General features: G+C 51.8%; 1 protein-coding gene across 3 annotated transcripts in view; it reads right to left on the bottom strand.

Moving 5' to 3' along the window:
* Positions 1-4,801: 4,801 nt before the first annotated feature.
* The window catches only part of MAP2K4 (mitogen-activated protein kinase kinase 4), a 90,267-nt gene continuing 74,449 nt past the window's right edge, over positions 4,802-20,619 (bottom strand). For all 3 annotated transcript variants that reach the window (XM_037409216.1, XM_037409225.1, XM_037409235.1), the window contains 4 exons: positions 11,381-11,458; positions 10,176-10,324; positions 6,874-6,919; positions 4,802-5,753 (listed from right to left, as the gene is read on the bottom strand). In XM_037409216.1, the coding sequence (XP_037265113.1) occupies positions 5,640-5,753; positions 6,874-6,919; positions 10,176-10,324; positions 11,381-11,458 (387 nt within the window). In that variant the 3' untranslated portion in view covers positions 4,802-5,639. The remainder of the gene's footprint in view (positions 5,754-6,873; positions 6,920-10,175; positions 10,325-11,380; positions 11,459-20,619) is intronic.

The following is a 20,619-nucleotide window of genomic DNA, read 5'->3' as shown; positions in this document are numbered from 1 at the left end:
CGGACACACCAAACCCCTCCAGTCCTCGCACCCTCCATGCCTGCACGTGCTTTTGGGACTGCTAGCACAGCTCCACCTGCAGAGGGACATCCCACGTCCGGAGATGCTGCTTTCTCGTGGCAGTAGGGCCTGCCCAGCCCTTCCACCTGGGATTTACGCCGAGGTCACGGCTCTCGGTCACACACTGTGTGGCAGACGCCCCGAGGGCCAGCCAGCCAGCCTGCTCTGCTGTTTTATTCCCAACACAAAGGGGCACTGTGTGTATCCAGAAGAGGGAGCCTGCGCTTCATCCAAGCATTTTCACTGCCTTAAACATAATGGAAAAATTCAAGAGCTGCTTTCCTTTCTTACTCATCAGAGCAGCCGCTCCTCCTCTCCCCCGGGCCTCATCATGTTCAAAGTAATGACCACGCCTGGGATCTGTATCGGGAACCAAAGTGAAACTGGCGCTTTTTTTTCTAAGCAGCACCTACGGCATTAACCAGGGCTGAGCACTGCATTTATCCTCACCCGGGGAACCAAAGGAGCCAAGAGGCTGGGATGAAGGCTGGGGGAAGCCAAGCAGAGCTCCAGTGGAAATACAGACCACACAACTCAGCGTGCTCCGGCAGGAATAGGTGGTGGTGCACGGCTGTGTTCGTACTGCTTGGGTCCAGGCAGGGATGTGCTTGAACTCATCCAGACCTCACAGCTGGTCCTGGAGTTCCACAGGCACATAATAATCAGAGCACAGCATGGTTTTTTGGATGTTATGTAATACTTGGTGAAGATCTGGGAAACACCTCAGCCATCAAGTGGGCATAAAGGTGTGAGGAATTGGGATGAGGTGCCAGCCTGGACCACTGGGCACAAGGAAAGCCCACCCGGAGGATAGCTCAACCACCCCAGTCGAGCCATACGGACCTGGTCATGATGCCCACAGGGAGGACTCCCAGCCCCAGGGCTGGAGAAAGCCATCATACATCACTCAAGCAAGGAATGCTGGAATTGTCCAGGGGCTCAAAGAAGCAGCCACAGTGGCACTGTGCAGGTATGGGACACTCGTGCCATCTGGGATGTGGGTCAGAGGTTTTCTGTACCACCTTCAACAGTGACAACGGGGGTCCTCAGCAAAGGCAGTGAAGTCAAAACAGGCACGGGGGAAAAACTGAACATGAGTTCAACAGAGAGGAACTGAAATGTCAGCAAATGCAGCTCTTCTGCATGCCGCACAGTCACAGGGGAAAAGAGATGAGAGGGATCCTCTCCCTCCCGCAGAGACGGGAATACCCAGGATGGGGCGTGCAGGTGGACTCGCATCCAGCCACCAGCTCCTTTCAGCTCCCTCAGCTGTGACAGCTTCCCCAAGAACAAACCGCAGGATGTGAAGGCAGGTCGCAGTGCAAAAGGAACAGAATCCCAGAGCAGCTCTGATTCATGGAGAAAGGAGCTGAGGTGGGGAGCTGGGTCCTCCAGCATCTGCCCAGCAGGGAGGGTCTGGTGTGTGGTTGGAATTTGTCCTCTACTGGGAAATCACCAAATCAGGGATCCTGGATTCTGGCTGAAGAGTGAGGACCACTGGTGATCCAAAAATGTCCAAAGTATTGTGCTGCAACAAGAAACCTCCAGAAAAAGGCTCAGTCTGGTCGAAATGCTGAATTTCTGCCACCTGACAGACTTCAGCCACTGCCAACCTTTCACACTGTGTATCCTTATGCAGCCAGACTTTCTTCAGCTCCCTTATCTGCCTTCCCTTGATAAAATTGTCACCCTCCAAGTGAAGAGACACTGCAAAAGCCAATGCCAGGTTACTCCACCCGCTGGTAAGTACTTCTGCTCCGGAGCTGCAGTATGATCGGTTACGCCTGCCAGCGCGCTCGGGCTCACCCCGCACCGAGCTGGGCACTCCTGGGGGGGTCCATGAAGCCAGTTCCAGCACTACAGGCACTCATGGCCAGGCCCTCTCCTCTGACACCGTCTTCTTTCCCAGTGGGGATACTGGGGTCCTGCCTACTTGCCTGGACAGTCTCCAAGCCCTCCATGGCTTCCAGGCAGGAGGGACACTTCTCCCAGCACTAGGAACCTTGGCAGTAGGAATCACCCAGGACTTGGTACTCACACATCATCTGGACTTTGCAGATATTGACTGCTCTGGCAAGAATAAAGCAGCCTGCAAGGCTGTGAGCATCAGCTGCCCTTTTCCCGGAGTGTGGGCACAGCCACCTGCCCTCCTCGCAGGGCCGAGGTGTCCTGAGCCACCAGAACCTCCCTGTGCAGCAAGCAGGGCTCACCTGAGAGGCATCCCAAGAGCACAGAGAGCTCAGCAGTCTTCCAGAGAAAGAAAATATATCCAGGTCTCCCTACAAGTTTGTTTCTTTCTTTTTGTTTTTTTGTTGTTGTTGGGTTTTTTTGGTTTTTTTTTTAGTTTACATAAGCAGTTTTGAAGGCTGCTTTTCTCCTGCACAGCTGCCTCCACCTGGAGGAGGGGCCTGGGAGCCAGGTATTACAACGGCTTTTAATGAATCTTCCCATTCCTGTCTGACCTTACAAAATGAAAATAACAAGGTCACAGTTGCATCCTAGTTTTATTACAACTGACCTGCAGGCAAAAGGATAGAACTATTACATAAACACTCTGATCCATGTATAATATTTTAAATAGAGGAGGAAGTCAAACCAGGATACCGGATAAAATATTCTGAAGCTCTTTGAAGCAGTTATGTTCCTGAGCTCCATTTTACAGACAATAAGGCAACATCCCTGCACATCAGCTTTTTGATAAACTTTATACATTTTTCTATGGTACAAGGAAAAAAAAAAAATAACCAGAGTTCACAATGTACAGTTCTTACACTATTTTCACAGCTTCTGAACACTATACACCTTTTTTTTTCTTAATAAAGATACATTGTAATAAATGGTGCACCCTTAATAGTTTATAATAAGCTATGCTTAATACGCTAAACCTGCCCTTCTGTACAGCCACACACGCCACAGCACCTCAGCCCTGACTTTGTCACTGGCAGCTCAAAGCTTCATGTTTCCATTTCCCACATCAAAAGCAAACTGGTCGCGCTGCTGAAGAGGAGCTCCGGACAGGGTTGGCACCAGAGGACAGAGCCCAGCCGTTCCCAAGGAGCAGAGCAAGACAGTCGCTTGTGCTGGGGGGGGGAAACGGGTTTTGGGGGGAGGATCCATCTCGGCGTCAGCCCTCAGAAAGGTTTTTGGTCTCCCTGTCACTGGGGAGATGTGAACCGGACTTAAGCATCTGCAAGGTGGGGGCAGAGGCAGAGCACCTCTGCATGCACCCAACTCTGCTGGATCCATCTCTGCATCCCCCAGCCAGCACCCTGCAAGCCCCTGCACCCCGAGGCCCCGTTACGGGCGGCTGAAGGCTCCGTGAGGAACTGCAGCTGTGGGGATGTGCCCAGCCTGAGAAAAGCCGCCTTTTCCAAGGCTGTGAGGCTGGGGAGAGCATTACCGCTTTAGATAACACCACGTATCTTGTTGGGCCGATCCTTCCACGTGATTAATCAGAGCTGTTGGGAATGACTAGTTACTTCAGAAAGCTCTGCCTCGTCCGTTCTGGGAAGACTTTAGTGATGCCTTGCCTGATGAGCAGCCCTGGAGGGATGTAATCCAGGAGGGGCAGGACAGCACCTCCCTGCCCGGCTGGGCACGCTGCACCCCAAGGATCACATCGCCATCAGCCTTGGTGCCAGAGGGACCAGCTCCGACAGCCAAGCGGGAAATGCACGGTGCTGCCAGCCTTATGCGAGGGCATCACCTCCGTGGCCGGAGAAATGCCAGGTGTCCACACGAGCACGGCCTCGGGTCTCCTTTCCCAACCGAGCAGCTGGGGCAGGGATGTGCTGGTCTCCAGTGCTCCCGCAGCAGCCCAGTTTGCGCTTGGTAGTATTGGTTTGACGTGGGAAGCCCTTCCTTGGGAATCCTGCCAGTACCGCTGTGGTTTCACTCCCATTGCGTCTCTAGCCCTCTGCATCCTGGGTCCAGTTTTGCCAGAGCTTTGACAGCAGGCTGCTCTAACATTGATGAAGTCCTACCAAGTGCCTGAACTAGACAACTCAAAATGGAAACTGGAGACCCTGCAGCCTCCATTTTATCCCTGGTATGCTACTAAATGCCTGAAAACAGCACTGTTTTGGAAAAAAAAAATGTTTTCAGGAAAATGTAATCTTCGAAAAATATGCCAATTCAAAAAAGAAAAAAAAAAAAGGCTGATGCGCTTTTTCGCTGAGCAATGGGCCAAAAGGCAACAGCTTGCCTGGCTTTGCTGGGTCAGCTAAAAGCCCACAATTCATTAGACGCTCCCTCATCTCCACCTCACCTCTACGTGCACCAAAGCATCTCAGTGAGGTTCACTCTAGGGTGCAGTAACAAGAGCTACAGAGGGGCACAAAAGCGGTGAAGTACACCCAGAAGGTGGTGGCCAGAATCTCCAGCAAGCGAAGCAGAGCAGCCGTTTGCAGCGGCGGGGTGGGCATGGAGCCCAGCGCGGTGGGGGCACGTCCCCACCACCCTGCCCACAGCGGCCAGAAGGAAACCAAGGTTTGGTCCTGTGAGGGACGCTGGGCTGGGAGGCGGCAGCGCTGCCAGGCTGGTCTCGGGGTCAGTGAAAAGGCGTGAGCATCAGGGCTGGGGACAGTGAAGAACATGAGAAATAATGAGAAAGGCTAGAAATTACAGACATTCACTTGCGGCTCATTAAAACAGCTGCAGACTTTGTGAACAGCACTTGTCGAAGTCAAAGCAAAGCCAGCTGGTGGTGAGCACTGCAGCTATAAATCAGGTCACAAGCAGGTTAAATTCAATCGAGTAGTTTAATAATTCTTCAGGTCAAAGGTCTTATCTTACCAGGTAACAATTTACAGGACACCTAGTTAAGAGTGAAGAGTGGCTGGCTTGGTAAAAGGAGAAAGAATACATTATGTCCCATCTCTGAATAGTTTAATGTTAGCCTCTTTCAATGCAACGTATTTTTGGTAAAGACATATTCACTATATTTAACATGATCTCTCTTTAACAGGAAGTTCAGCTGAGCACACTGTCCCCAGAAAGTACACTGCGACTGTAAAGCAACAGAATTCCATAGCAGTAAATCTATTGCACTTTGTGAAGAATAAAATTCTCCTTTGCCTTTCTAGCTCCAGAAGGCAAAGCATCTCGTTGGTTAAGCAAATTCTTCTCCCTCCAGGCAAAGTCTCTTAATGTTCAGACAGACAACGCCTAACTTTTGTTTGTTTGCTTTTTATTATTACTTGAAACAACAATTGGAAGAGTTTGAGAGAAAAATCTTTCCAGTAGCTGCTGAGAAGTCTCCAAGTTTTGAGTCTAGAAATGAATTTTAGGTGCTATCCAATCACGGTCAACAAATAAATGTACTTATTTCCACATTTCATGAATATGTCCACAAAAGAGCAAGATGAGGTCTCTCTTTGACCAACACTAACACTGTGTGATCAGGTATTACAGGGATGCACTTTATATGTGACAACAGTATACAGACAGGATGGAAATAACACCAATATTATTGCACATGGTGTCTGGGCGAGCATTAAAAACACTGCAATATGTGATGAAAATTCTTTACAGCTTGTTTTCTCTCAGCCCTTTTTCTAGAGTTTGATGTAGCAGCAATATCAATCGACGTACATTGGAGAGCTGGGAGTTGCTGGCATTTGATCCAGGATTTTACAAACATAGCATGCAACATCCACTGTGCGTTCCTCATACATCAGGATGAAGGGATGTTTCTGGAATCAGATAAAAAAAACCAACAAGGTTACGTTCACCCTTCCGACACATGCTGGCTCCCCCAGACAGAAGCTTAGCGTATGGATTTGCCTGATGCAAGAGCACAGGGGCTGGCAGTGGCTGTAGGACAGGACATAGCCTGGCCCATGGCTTGCACATACAGAGAACCTGCACCCTAAGCGTGCAGTACAAAGGTGGGACAGGACTCCAGGGGTGTCAGGAACTGCTGGGCAGGAGGCAGCGAGGGTGCACGCGTGTCTCCTCTGTAGCATGGACACGTACCAAAATACTTTCAAAAGAGGTTTCATCAGCAGCCTTGTCAGCAATGGGGAGACAGGCTTGTGGAGGTCGAACAGGAGATTTGGGACTCAGACCCAGTTACCCCGAACCCTGACCCTCCGCTCTGCCCAGTGGGCCGTACTGGCTAGACCCAACACAGAGCTGGAAAGTAACAAGCAGAGTGACCCTCTGGGCCAGGACACCAGGCAAACTCCATTTGTATCACACCACGGCCGGCAGGGAGCCAGGGCATGGTTTCACACCCCGCTGGAGAGGTGGCTTCCAGATGCCCAGAGCTCCTTGAAGGTGCCTGGTTGACAGGGGTGACTTATCCAACCCACCCAGCAGCATCGCTGCGTTTGCTCCTTTAGGGCCCCGCAGCACAGACAGACTCTGCTGCTGTCCCACCCAGAGCCCGGCTCCTTCAGGTCTCACTTTTGCCCGAGCAGTCCAACCTGCGTCGGAGGTGTTTACACGTGACAGCACCAGCCAGCAATTTGACAGGGCTCCTGCACGGTACCAGGTGCTTGAGCAAAGGCAGCATGTCCACGGCACGTCCAGCGTGCTCCTGCCCCAGCCTGCCCGCTTCAGGGAGCCCCGACACTGCAACAGGGCATTTCCCCGGCGCCCATCTCCTGTGTTCATGCACAGATGCTGATGATTTCAGCCACAGGCCAGAGACAGTGGCATGGAGGTGATGCTCTTTCCCAGGCTGTGGAGCTGAGCACCCTGCCCGATGGCCCAGGGTGACAGGGAGCGACCTCAGACGCGTGACCCACCCCCACTGCGTGACCAGCAGAGCCACGACGGCCGGTGCAGGCAGCCATGCTTTGCACTCACCAGAAGCTCTTTATACTTTGGCCTTTTGGACTCGTCCTTTGTAAGGCTAAAGGAAGCAGAAAGAGAATTAGGAGAAGGTGGGATTGGGGAAATTGTTACAGGCATCAGATGCAAAGTTTTGCAGGACACAATGTTGAACCTACTGCTGCCGTGGTGGGACTCACCACCTTCTGTTTCCCGGAAAAGCCATCCATGCGATGGGTCCCACCGGGCTCCCCCCTCCCTCCTCACACGGCTGAGCAGCACATGTGGCCACCAACGAACCCTGCTGGGGACCAAGCCCAAGGGAGCTGCCAGCAGAATGCCATCCCGGCTGCCGTGGCCCCCATATGGAGCTGGGTCTGGCCGCAGCACAGTCGCAAGTTCTGGGCAGCAGCCACAGCCCCCTCCCCACCCCTCGGGCAGCAGGGCAGAGGGGCACCAGCACTGCCTGCCAGGGCGCAGACGGAGGGGACAGGGACCACATCATCACCTCGGCAGGCAGGGGCAGGGGCCAAGGCTGCAGCAGGCAGCCAAAATGCCCTGTGGGGCCAGGTCCGGGCTCCCGGCCCTCCTGGCTCATCGAGGTCCAGCGCTGAGCGGGCTGCAGCTGCTGGGATGGGACAGAAGAGGTGACATGGGGGGCCGCTGGGAAGTGTCCCCTCCTGCAGGGACTCTGGCAGCCCAGCCGCCTGGCACACGGCACAGCAGATGGCAGCAAAGACCAGAGCAGGGGACTGTGGGGGCAACAGGGACCAGAGGCAGAGGGGCTGCGCGCCAGCTCGGCCATGGGCAGCACCAGCCCTGAGCCGGCAGCCAGAGCTGCACCGCTGGGAAGGAGAAGGGCGGCTGTAACATCTTTTCCAAATGAGGGGAGTTAAGTCTAGTTACCAGCAGCTGCATTTCCATCCCCACGGGCTCTGGCTGGACCGTTCTAAACCTCCAGCACTACTATAGCGCAGCCTCAAATTATTTAGAGAAGCAGAGGGCAATTAACGCTGCACGCCCGGCACTGCTCTGTCCTGTGACCTGCCTGCAGAGTTGTGCAAGGGCAGAGAGGGAAGGAAATCCCATGGCTGCTGCACAAACATCCTTGCTTCAGGCTTTCGCTACCCAACAGCGATCCATTTTCTGACCTCGGCAAGTCTGGGGGTTCAAATATGCTCCTCGCAACACCTTTAAGGCAACTAACTAGTCAGAACTTCAGCTCACAGACTGAGTTTTACCCTGTCGCAGGAGCATCTGATCTCCTTCCGCAGGCACGCTGGACTTCAGGAGCCCACGGCTCTACCTGCAAGCGATGGCAGCTCCGCAGCCGCCAGCACCAGGCTCCCAAAAGCCAGAGCCTGGATCCTCCGCAAACTCTGGAGCACCCAGCTGAATCACTCCTAAGCAGTTCCAGGAGGAGTGTGACTTCAGATAAGCATCTAACACAGGGAGGTGGGCTGAAGGGGAAAAATGTTCCACCCAGGCATTCACAGCGCTGTTGGGATCCAAAGGAAATAAAAAAAAAAAAAAGAAAGAAAAATCCCTGAAACTTTTTAACATTATTGAAAATATCCCTTTGGCACTGATCTATCATAGTGAGCAAGCAGCGACACTGCAGGACTCTCAACATTCCTCCTGACTCTTGAATGCACAAAAATAGATCATTAGATTCACACGTGTAGGGTAATGCCCAAGAGATTTATGCCATCACCCAAAAGCACAGCCTTTTGGAGACTCACCTGCCTGCTTAGTAACACCAAAGATTACTGTTTGCACTTAAATAAAGGTTATTAAAATAAATACTTATTACAGTGTTGCTATGAAGACATCATAGATGTTCCAGGCAGAAGTCAGATTACTTACAAAACCAGATGAAACAAAAACCAGAATTAGAGTGAAACCTGCCCTGTGGCCTGTGCATTGTAGCTGTTCCAGAGCAGCGACCCCCGGGAGGAGTCAATGGGCAGGAAACCAGACCCATGGGCCAAAGATGCTGTTCAGCAGCGGTGCCACACAGGCTTCTCAGCTGGGTGACCTGGAGCCAAACTCACCAGTGCCTACGGGGCAGGACAGCAAGCTCCTTCCTGGCTTTGCAAACTCCGTAATAATACAGCATCTCTATGGAGAACCATAGGGGAAACAAACCATCGCTTGTACTGCATGCGGGGAAGGCAACTCTGACTTTCTAGCCAAATACTATTTTTGACTAAAAAATGGAAACTTCTTTTGAGTAGCAAACCGGTTTGATGCTCTGTTCTGTGCAGCCCAAAGACAATAACCAGGCCTGCCTTACAGCCAGCTGGAAAATGAAACTTGGCCTCCAGAAAAATCCGTAATTCTGAAATAGAGTAAAATCCAAACCAGCAGATGGAAAATCCTGAAACAAAACCTCTTGAATGTTAAAATTGCCTAGAGCTGAGTCTTCCTTTGTCACAGAGCTTTGAGATGGATACCCCTGTGCTGGGAATGTCCATCACCTGAGTCTGCCCAGGGCAGAAGGTCCCAGAAGACAAACGCAGGTCACACCGATGGATCTCCTATGTGCTTTTTTTAGGTTAACAAAACTATGTTGACCACCTTTCACATTTTGATAGAAAAATACTTCATCAGAAAATTCACAATCAGCCCTTAACCTAAGCAGGACCACACACATGTGACAGGCACATGGGCTGCCCAAAGCCTCCTGCACAACCACTGCACACTCTGCACCCAAAGCTGACCATGCTGCAGAGGCCCTTCCCTACACAAAGCCGTCTCTGGTCTTGATCTTGACCTACAGTTGACACAAGACATGAAGCCAACAACCGCTGCAGGCCCTGAGAGTCACTGTGCTGAGCAGAAATGGGCAGGAAGGCTCCTGGTCCTGCCAGGCAAAAGGCAGGACCAATGCAGATCCTCTGCCCCACCCCGAGACAATACTGTCAGGTGTCTCAGGCTTCTGCCTGCAGAAGAACAGGCAAACATCAGGTCTGTCCCCAGGCTGTCACACCAAGGATGTGACAGCCCGACAGAATGCATAGGCCAGGCCCTTACCTGGTCACGCAAACCTCCTGCCGTGGGTCTTATCACACCTCTCCCGAGCACAGCCTCCCAGAGATTTTCTCCTCATTTCTTCTCTGAAGAACAGTTCCCAAAGGTCTGTCCTTCAGCCCTCACCCAAACAAGTCTCCCATCACCTCCAAACCAGCAAAACAGAAAAGGTTCTCGCCCCCAGTTGCATGTCCCTGCACCAATGTAAGTTAGGAAGTGGAAGCACTTGGCGCACGACCCTTGCCACATACCCAAGCAATGACAAAAGAAGCCAACCCCAAGTGCTTTCAGTCGGAAACACTTACCACAAGTTGACGAAGTTGATGAAACTTGGGGAGAACTCCCTTTCCTCTGAGTTACTCAGCTGCGGCGGGTCTCCTTTTACTACTTGCGTCAACTGGTCAAACACACTGTTCCACTTGGGGTAGGGGAATCGCCCTGTGGCCAGCTCATACTGCAGAGAGACAGCAACAGCACGGGGCAGATTACACAAGGTACGTTCAGCCAGGGTAAGAAAACATCTGTGAGGACCTGAACCCCCCAAAAGGAAGATGAAGATGAGATTCTTCATCCTATTCCCTGTATGAAGCTCAGTTCAGGGAAGAGGTGAGGAATTCCCACCCGGTAGTAAATTCTGCTGCCTACGTTAGGAGCACCTCCAGATTTAACCCGCCTATGCCGTGCTTTTCAAGCTGACAATATCTTCTCCTCCAGAGACTATTAAATGAATCAATGCTCTCATCAAGGTGTTCAAAAGCAAGAGAGTAAAATCCTCCAGCCCCTTCCCAGGCATCCCAACAACCACTGGAGAAAATGGGGAATGAGAATCACACAACCACAGAACATCTGTAGTCTGAAAGGACCCGTGAGTATCATCGAGTCCAACTCCCTGCTCCTCACAGGACAACGAGCATTTTAAAACACCAGTGGGGAGGACAGAAGCTACTGGTTCATCCTTATTGCTCCTGCTTTCTCTTCTACTTCACCGCCTCAGGAAGGGAAGGTCTTTTCAATTTATCACCGCGTGCACCCAGCAGTGCTGTGGCTAAGCCAGAGAGGAATCAGCAACTGGATCCAGGATTAACTGAAGTCTTCTGCACAGCTGAAGTACACCAGATGCCAGGGCTGAGACGCTTATTTACACAGGCTGGGTGCTCTGTTCTGCCCTGCCACGCTCACCCTCCCTTCTCATCTGAGATTTCGAAGACAGAATTCATTTACGATCCAACACCTCTTCCCTGCTCACATCTCTTTCTCTGCAAAACACAGCTACAGCTAAATATATCCTCAGGGGTTCGGGAGAGCCATCTGCGTGGAAGGGATCCGTCCTGCTCCTGAGCCAGGAGGGGCCCGCTGCAACCACAACATGCAAATGCTTCGCAGTGGCAGAGCCGGGCTTTGCTTCAAGCACGTGTCTGACACCAACCGACTGCCTCGCGCTGCGAAGCGCAGCAAGGCTGCCCGCCAGCGACGTACCGCGCAGCAGAAGGTTTAAACCCCGCTCACTCACCAATGTAATCCCCAAGCTCCAGACGTCTGAGCGGACATCGTAGCCTTGCCTGGATGCACTGGGATCTATCCTTTCAGGCTGAAACAGGAAGAAGGACCAGTCAAACACCATGCCATGCAGGAAGGAATGAGAAGCGTCTGCAAACACTGAAAAAACTCCTAAGTTCATCCCGCCGGGCAGGGCCTGGCACAGCTGTGGAGGCAAACTTGTTGCTAGGGCAGACATCCAGCCCCAGCAGAGAAACATCTTAAGGAATCAAGCGCTGATTTTATGGAGGTATAACGTAAAAGGTGATCCGAGACAGCAATTCAGCACAGTCCAATGCTTTTTTTCCCCCCTTTTGTACAAGCCACTTGAATAATTTTTACTGTCTACTTATTTAGTTTTGTTTCACATGGGGCTCTCTTTAACACAAAGTCTTGCTTTCTCTGTTTTTACAGCAAAGTTATCCCTAGGGAATCATAAGAACTAGAATAAACATCCCCTCATCCACCACCCTGGGGAACTGGGGTTTAGCAGCAGATCCATCACGACACCTGGAGCTACCACCAGGAACCAGCCAGCACAGGGCCACACGAAGTTCTGGGGATGCTGGCCTTGCCAGTGCCAGGACGCCCACGCCACACATCCATAGGGATGTGCCACAGCAAAGCAGAGCAGTTCACAGGCTGCAGAAGGACTCGCTTTCCGTGCAGCACAGTGAATTATAAGCACCTGTGCAGGGGCAGCCTGCTACCACCACCCAGCAGAGCGCAGACGGAGCAACAGGGACATGGCCCTAGACTGGTGGCACAGTTAAAGGGAAAGCAGGATGGACCAAAATAAATCCCATCTAAATCCAGAGCAGAAAGAATCCTGGGAATTTTCCATGTAGATGACATGGGAATAATTAACACCAATGAAGGACGACTCAGCATGTCACACTCCAGGCACCTGGAACGAGGGCTGCAGACGAAGCCCAGCCCATGCCAGGTGTCCCTCTAATGCCAAATGCAAGCAAGGAAAGGGAATGGCTGGGACCCACCACTGGGTGTGCTGCCAGTGGGAAGAGGGAGGGTATGAACACATCTAAGAACAGTGCAGGCTGCCACAGGGCTTCTCGCTATTCCAGTGTCCACCCAGGCAGCCACACCTTGACTGAAACACAAGCAGAATTGGGCAGCACTGACCCTCCCCGTCCCCCACACCCCAGCTAGGCAGGGTGTGACACAGGGGCACATGCACACTCAACTCCCTGCAGTCTTCAGCTGTTTCACGTTGCTAAAGAGCAAAGCAGCATTTCTGGGAACACCCAATTCTTGAAGCTCAGATCTGGATTTTCACTGGTTATATGATCAGGGAATTTTATCCCACATGCACTGAAAATTCAAAACTGTCTACATGGCATTAAAATGTACATAACTGTTATTTGCCACTTAGGCCAATGCATCCCTAAACTAAAAGAAAGTAAAAGGAGCAAAGAACAACCAGAAAGAGTAAGATTTCCGCAAGACAAAAAGTAGAACAAAATCTACATGATACAAACTCTCACTCCGCTCCAACCATGGGAACAGACGGATGCTAGACACAAGTTGCCTGCCTCTGTTGGAGGCTACCTTCTCTCACTTAGATGTGAAATCAAGTCCAGGGATCTCCCTGGCTTTAGTCAACAGTGAGACCAATGTAAAGCACCACACATCTGCAGCTGCAGCACCATCTGGGTCAAGTTCAGCTGCAAATCACACAAGTGAGCTACGAACTGGGGCAGCCAGAGTTAACAGCCCTCCACTGCTCTTGACACAAACTAGATACGAGTCTTGCACGCAAGAGCAGCAGCTCCCTAGCACGCTATTCTGCTGCTCTGTTAACCAAAACACCACATGTATTTGTTTCAGGACACTCGAGACAAAAATGCCATCTCCCCTGCGGTGGTGACCCCATTACCGTGGTTTTCTTGTTTGCCCTGCAAGGGGTTCAACAAGTGCTCGCAGAGAAGCAGCCATCAGTGCCCGAGCGCCTCAGCTCCTGGAGCCAACTCGAAACCAAAGCCACAGCAAGAAGGGGAGCGATGTCTCTGAAGAGCTGCCTGCAGGGTTGTGCAATGGAAACCATCTTCAGGAGCATAACTAACTAGTTTGGGAAATTCTTCTGCTGTTCAGTAAAGGAAAATGTTGTCACTCACTTTTCACATTGCTGCATTTCTCAAGAATATTCCTACGGTGAAAAGCAAGTTGTTCTGCCTTCAGGGCTCTGCCCCGCACAGGTGTCTCGCACGCTCAGCTGGAGCACAGAGCGATGGACAGCGTGTCACATCCCAGCCCAGGCTGGGACACAAGCGATGGGCACAAAGCAGGACAGGCAAGGAGACACTGACTCACTGGGCTCTCAGACCTGCTTCTCCTCTCTCCTCCTCCTCCTCCAGAGTGCGAGGATACCGTGTGCTTGCTGAGACCTCCAAATGTTTATCCCTGTGAGCCCCTTCCCTATGTTCTCCACAGGGCTGGGCTGGCAGGTCAGGTCCTGTAAGGCTGAGGAGGAACCTGACCACTAACCATTCCAGGAGATGTTCACTGCCAGCCCTGTGGACATGACCACCACCTCCCAGAAAAGAGGCAGGCCCGCTCCTGCGGTGACTGTCCTCGGGGGACGTGCCGTGCTGGTTCTCAAGCAGACCTTGGTGCCCAAGATGCAGCCCTGCAGCAGGTGATGGAGCTCCAGACAGATGGGACCTTCCATCCACTCCTGGCTGGTGTTCCTGCTCTGCTCTACAGAAAGTTTCCGAGGCTCTCCTTTAGGTGACACTGATCTCCCTTAGAGGACAGCGATCTCCCTTTGGTGACACCAAATTCTTCTACTGGCTGCTGAAGAGGTGAGGTGCTTAATTTCACATGGTTCTCGATTTTTATGTACAACAAAGCCTAATAAGCTTTCTAGATCTCCTCCTGGGCACATAGGAGCTCACAGGTGACCTCAGTGCTGCAAAAGCCTCAGCCTAAGAGCACAGACATGAGTCATTCACATAAGCAAGTGAGGCATCACAGTCACACTGTGCTGGTGAAGTCTTTTCTAAGGTTATACCCCTCCTCTCCGGTACTGGGTAACTGATGAAAAACCTATTAACACTTTGTTTTCTCTGGGCCTGTATCACAGTGCCAATTGCTACAGAGGTCGTGCAGCATCCTATGCAGCAGCCTGCCCTGGTCGCAGGAGGAGACACGGCTCCCTGGCCAGGGTGCAGTGCAGCAGAGCAAAGGACACACAGCGTGATGGGTAGAAGAGATGACAAGGAAGTGGAGAACGTGAGTTCTTCCTTCTTTGCTGGCCAGGCAGACCTGCCGTTTCCCCCTGCTCCTCAGTCTACCACCCCTAGGACAGCTGCAGTAACACCGTCTCCATGTGTGCACCACTTATACACCTACGTAGGAAATAAGAGTAATATTGTCAAAAAATACCTCGGCCAAAACATTCATCCTTGCTTAGACTTACGAATTCAGACATTCCTTCCAAAATCCCCTCTGTTCTTTGATTTCCTGTCCCTCGCCCAGGTCAGCCAAGCAGCCCGCAGCTGCACAGAGATTATCAGCAGAGATCATGTTTCTACAGAATAGCCTTTCCTCCCCTCCTATTTCCTTTACATATTTACTCCGAAAGAATGTTTCATTTAAAAACTTCTCCAGCAGCATTTTCCAGGTGGAGACGCTGACTTCCGTTCGTTCGCATGGGATTACCATCCCCTCCCAGCCAGCTTTCCTAACAGCAACTGAATTCCTTGATCTCCACAGCAGGGAGATTCACAGGAAAGCCATGGTCTGGTGGATGGGGGATACTTGCTAAGCACAGAAAGATTGGCAGGAACATTAATGAAGGCAACGAGGTCCTGTCGGGCTTGGCACAGCATGTTCTCGATGACCTTACTCCTCTTGTTAAAAAAGGTAAATGTGTGGCTGTAATAAACTTGAACTAGTACAGTGCATTGTCTAGACTGCAACTAAATGAAGCATCAATAATTTGCATTAGTAAATGGCTTCACTCATAGAGTTCAGAGTGTAACTGCTGTTAAAAGGACTCTATTGAGTGGAAAAGACAGGATTTGTAATGGGACCTCAAAGGTGACCTTCCACGGCCCACTGCTGATAATATCCAAGAAAATGTAAAATTAGTGGTGCTAAGTTCTGCATATTATAAAAATATATGTGATAAATAGGCTAGTGTGATAAATAAGGCTTCCTGAAGAACTAGAGTGATTTGACTGTTCGGTAAGCTGGGCTCTGGCTGGATGCTGACTCACTCAACCAGGCAGGAAAAGCAGCGCTCTGGGGTGAGAGACAGGCTCCTAGGAAAGGACAGGAGAGCGTGAAATCCCAGAGAAGCATCACGATTAAAGGTGTGTAGATGGAGTGATGTGCTAGGAACTGCTGCTCTTATTACATACTCCACAGGTGAGACAAACACTGGAAGTTTGCTCAATTTCAGGGTCTACATTTGTAAAAGGATGCTAAGAAATGGGGGGTTTATAGCACAGCCATAAAATACAATCCAATCTGCCTTAAGAACGTAAGCTGCTCAGTTCCTAATCTCCTCAAAGAAAAGCTTAGGAGATGACTGCATCAGAGTCAGAAAGCACCTACTGGGAAAAGAAGCTGTGGCAAGCAAAGGACTCCTTAATTCTGGAAAGAAAGTAGGAACAGAAGCTCACAGCCATTCATTAAAACAAGACTTACTCATATTAAAGAGAAAGTATTCACAGCAAAATTAATGAGGAGGACAACTTCACAGGCCCTACGGCAGATTCTCCAGCACCTGAAGAGGGATCGTTAATACAGCACTTTGGAGGTCTTCTCTGGTGTTGCTTTGGAAGGCCACCCTCCAGCACCCAGAGCTCAACGCATCCCCTCAGTGCCATCTCCACTGCTGCTTCCAGGAACTGAGTTAGACTAACAGAGCAAGCTCTGGAGATGCGGCGTCCTGCGGGGCTGTAAGGTATTGTTTCAGCCCCACTACGTAGCTCTGTCACAGAACCTTACACCAAGGGTCTGACCCCAACCCTTCCAGTATTATGGAAATATAGGAGCCTCTGCACTCCACGAATGCTGGAGTACCTGGTCCTGACCAAGGCGTCGTGCCCTGCTCCTGCCATGGCCCTGGCGCCCTGCCTGCTCCAGCGCGCAGGTCAGGCTGCACGCCAGGGAGGGGGGGCAGTGGAGGTGGGGGCCGGTCTCGGCTGCACGCGGACAGCACTGGGTACCTGTCGGGGGGGACTGGGGGGCTGCCCAGCAGCTCCAGCAGCCCCCAGCCTGTGCGGAGTGTGCAGCAGGCAAGCCGGGCTCTCCCACGCTTGGTAGGAAAAGGCTCAGCACAGGGGTGGAGAATCCCCCTGCAGATCCCTGTGGGTCCTCCTGAAGAATCCCCCCCGCCTCACCTGCGAGAGCCAAACAGGCTCAGGGAGGGCTCATGCCCGCCCGCGATACTTCTGGACAAACAGTCTGCTCACACAGGCTGCTGCCCCGTGTTCCCAATTTTAGATAAACTGCCTGTGCAGACAGGTGGGGAGAAGAACCGTCCTGCCGTGTCCCTGGCACGATGGGGATGGAAGCACGGAGGCAGGGACACGAGCTCCGCTCTGCAGCAGAGCTGCTCAGCGTGGGCTCTGTGCCACCTGGTGTTAAGGAGCCAAGTCTGGACAGGAGAAGTCCCACGGTGGGTGAACCTCACAGACTATTTTAGCCGGTGAATGAGTAAGCAGAGGTTATCATCTCAGACGAAACCCCTGAAGTCCGTGGGTGACAGCAGCAGCACGCGAGCAGGGAGGGCTGCACTCAGAGCTCAGGCATCTCCCCTGGCATTTACTACGCCGTGGGCGGCAGAGCCTGGATCCAGTCTGCACTGCTCGCAGGGGAATGGTGCCACACGTCTCCTTGTCTCCTCCCAAATTTGTTTTCTCAGTCATAAAAATTACGGCTGGGTGCCAAGTTTCAGAGGAAAAAAAGGAGAAAGAAAAAAGAAAAAAAAAAAAAAGTCTAAACACACAGCAATATTCAGGAGCATCCAAGATGATTTTAGCTGCATGAATTCGAACCAGCAGCCTGCCCGTTCAGATAAATGAATGACTGAGCCCAATGAAAACCTGTGCATTGGGTCAGGAAAGCGAAGCTGAAACAGAGGCTCTTGCTGTGTCTCTGCTTGGGTAAAGGATGCAGAGAGCTCCTGCATCCCTGCAGCCTCTCCCTCCACGTGCGCAGGGAGGCCAGGAGAGCAGGACTCAGAGCCATCCCTGTCACCTGCCTGGGGAATTTCTCCTTTTTCCATTCATGGCCTGAATCCTGCATGAGCCACCTGAGTGCAGGGACGGAGCCCCCACCCGGCCCTGAGTACCGATGGCAGCAGCAACTGCCCATATTCCCCAGGGAGAAATGACGAGCTGGAAACACACCCCGAGTGCCAGCCAGCAGCGGCACGGCTCTGGCGCTGCCCCTCATGCACACACAGGTACAAGCACAAGTGTGTCTGCTGGGACACGGGTCATGCATTAGCACCAAGGTGGCTCTGCACCCCCCAGCACCACGCACCCCCTCATCTCAACAAGGCTCCAGGCAGACCCCAGCAGGCAGCCCAGGGGACAGTGGGCGACGCGGCGCAGGGCACAGGCACAGCTTGCAGCAGGCAGCTCCCAGGCGACCTGGGAAAAGGACCTGAGGGACCAAGGATGCGTGTGACACCATCAGACTCTGCCCCTGGAGAAGTCCCAAAGGAGGAGGGCAGGACAGGACATCCATTCTCATGCTGGCTAGGTCCTCCCCGCCTAAGCCAGGCGAGCAGCCTCATCCCTCCTCTCTGACACAGAAACTGGGTTCACTTGAGCATGAAGAAGGCAAAAAGCAGTAATGCCACAAAGATCACCAGCTTCAGAGTGGCACAGAGCCTCCCCCCTTGCCCAAATCCGCAGCACCTGCTGCAGCAAGAGGCAATGCAGGGATCACCAGGGAGCAGCAGCCAGGGAGGATGAGGTGTTGGCCAGGAGCAAGCTCACCCCCACTGCTGGCTGCAGGCTGCTAAACCCGCCTAGAGCAGACCCACAATGCTGGCGCTGGCACAGGGCACAGGTCTCCGGAGGGCTCAGCAAACGAACCCAGCTGCCCTCGGGGAGCCTGCAGCAGCGCGGGGGCTCAGTCCTTCCTCTCTTTCTTTCAGAGAACTCAAGGCACCAACATGTACGCCTTTACTTCAATATAACAATCACAGGGGAATTCAAAGCCAAAAGCAAAACAACTTCTCCAGCACTGGCAGCTCCAAGGCCGATACGCTGCTTTCTGTGACAGCTCTAACAATTTTGGTTAAACCACACAGCATTTGCTTAGCAGCTGGACACGGCTCCTGCTGCCTAATCGTATTGCTCCCAGTCAAACTGGCCACCATCCAATGTTATTGTTATCAACAGCTATTTAGGGACCCAGCTCCAGTGAAGTCGGTGTTATCAGGTTCCTTCAGCGGGCAAGTGCTCATGCTACAAGAATTACTGCAAGTGCCACAGGCCATGTGGGTCTCACAGAGCAACACGCTCTCATCGTCAGGGAGCATCACCAAACAGCCCTTATCAGAAACTCCCTGATTGAACACAGCTGATGTCCTTTGCCTATTTTACACTTAAAAAAAATAAATATTATTTTCCTTCTGAAAGGAGTGTGACTGGCCTGACTCCTTCCCAGGTATATTTAGGTTTGATCACAGCATCACTACAGCCATCAGCCTCTGCTGGCTTGGAGAAAGAGCTGGCAGATGTGCCTGCATGCTGGGGACATCTCCCCATTTCCCAGGCTTCCCAGAACGTGGAAATGCCCATGTATTTGGAGAGGAGACGCTGAGTCCGAAGAGCAGAAAGGAAGAGGCCAGCCGTCTCCCACACTGCTTGCCAGCTGCTGGCTTGTCCCACAAACTGCGTACCATGCCAAGGCTTTTAAAAACACAAACCAAACTGAAACACTTTCACTCACTTAAAAATCCAACAGAGTGGAGCTGGTGATGGAGATGCAAAGAGAGCAGAGTGCATATGCACAGACAGGGAAGAAAACCAAGGGGCTATCAGAAGCACTTACCCACCCAAGTCCCAGGGGAAATGAAGCAGTCCGACTGTTTACTGACATACCAGTAACTGTCACATCATAACTAAACCAAACAGCCTGAGTAAAGCTAACCATCTACCCACGGTTCTCAGAAAAAGCAGTTTTCCTGTATAATATTCCTGTAATTATAGCCCACTGAACTTGGGAGGGGGAAAGGAGAGAGCAATTTTTCAAGAGCCCTATTTACAGCCCTGATACACACCTAAGAGGACAGGGAAGAGTCAGCAACACTCCTATCCCCACTGAGCGATGCTATCAGAAGTGCCTGGAGGCCGAGATGCAAATACCCAGCCTCACATCACTCTAGCTCAGACTGAACTGGCTCCTGTCCCCTCCTGGGGCACCTGTGCTGCTGCCCTCAGCATCCTGTGCCCCACCAACACAACAAACTGGGCAGCTCTGGCCGATCCTCCTCCCTGCAGGGAGCTCCATGTGCTTGCCAAAAGTGCTCAGAGCAGAGATGCCTCTGCCCTCTCTGCAGCCTCACAAAGTCTTTATTTAAACAAACTGCTCTGCTTCACCTTCTTACATAGGTCAGGAGCTTGCACACATTTCGCTGTACCAGAGCACTGGTCTCCAGTAACGGATCTCATCTGTACTATTCTGTCCAGCTTACTGAGTAACGAGCTCTGCTATGAGGACAGTGAAAAGCAAAGGTCCAGTGCCCCAAGATTCAGACTCTGTGCTGGCACAGAGCAGCATCGGGGTAGACAGGTTGTGCCGCCTGTCGGATAAAAGCCATTTGAGAGCCGTTACCTAGACGAGACGGGCTCTGTACCTTAAAAGCGAAAGATTTTCTTTTTTGAATTCCTATGCGGTAGATAAGAGTTCAGAAAACTGTATTTTCCAGCATACAGAGCCATAAGATAAGAAATGACAGTTAAATACAGCCACTGAAGTTAAAGTTACATTGACAGCAGCAGACACACAGCTCCCTGCACAAAGTACCATCGGCTCATGTGAAACCGAGAGATGCATTTTCAAAGCAACCTGCTGCACAGAAGTGTTTAAAACCCTCAGACAGCTTCAAAAGATCACCAGCACAGATTTTCTCCCTGGGAGGGGGAGGGTAGCACACAAGCAGGACAGACTCCCAGGAGCCACGGCTCAGTGTGTGCGATTTCCACGCAGCTGCTCTGCCAC

This window comes from Falco rusticolus, chromosome 1 (genome assembly GCF_015220075.1).
Source record: "Falco rusticolus isolate bFalRus1 chromosome 1, bFalRus1.pri, whole genome shotgun sequence".
Classification (NCBI taxonomy): domain Eukaryota; kingdom Metazoa; phylum Chordata; class Aves; order Falconiformes; family Falconidae; genus Falco; species Falco rusticolus.
This window is presented reverse-complemented; position numbering and strand designations above follow the sequence as displayed.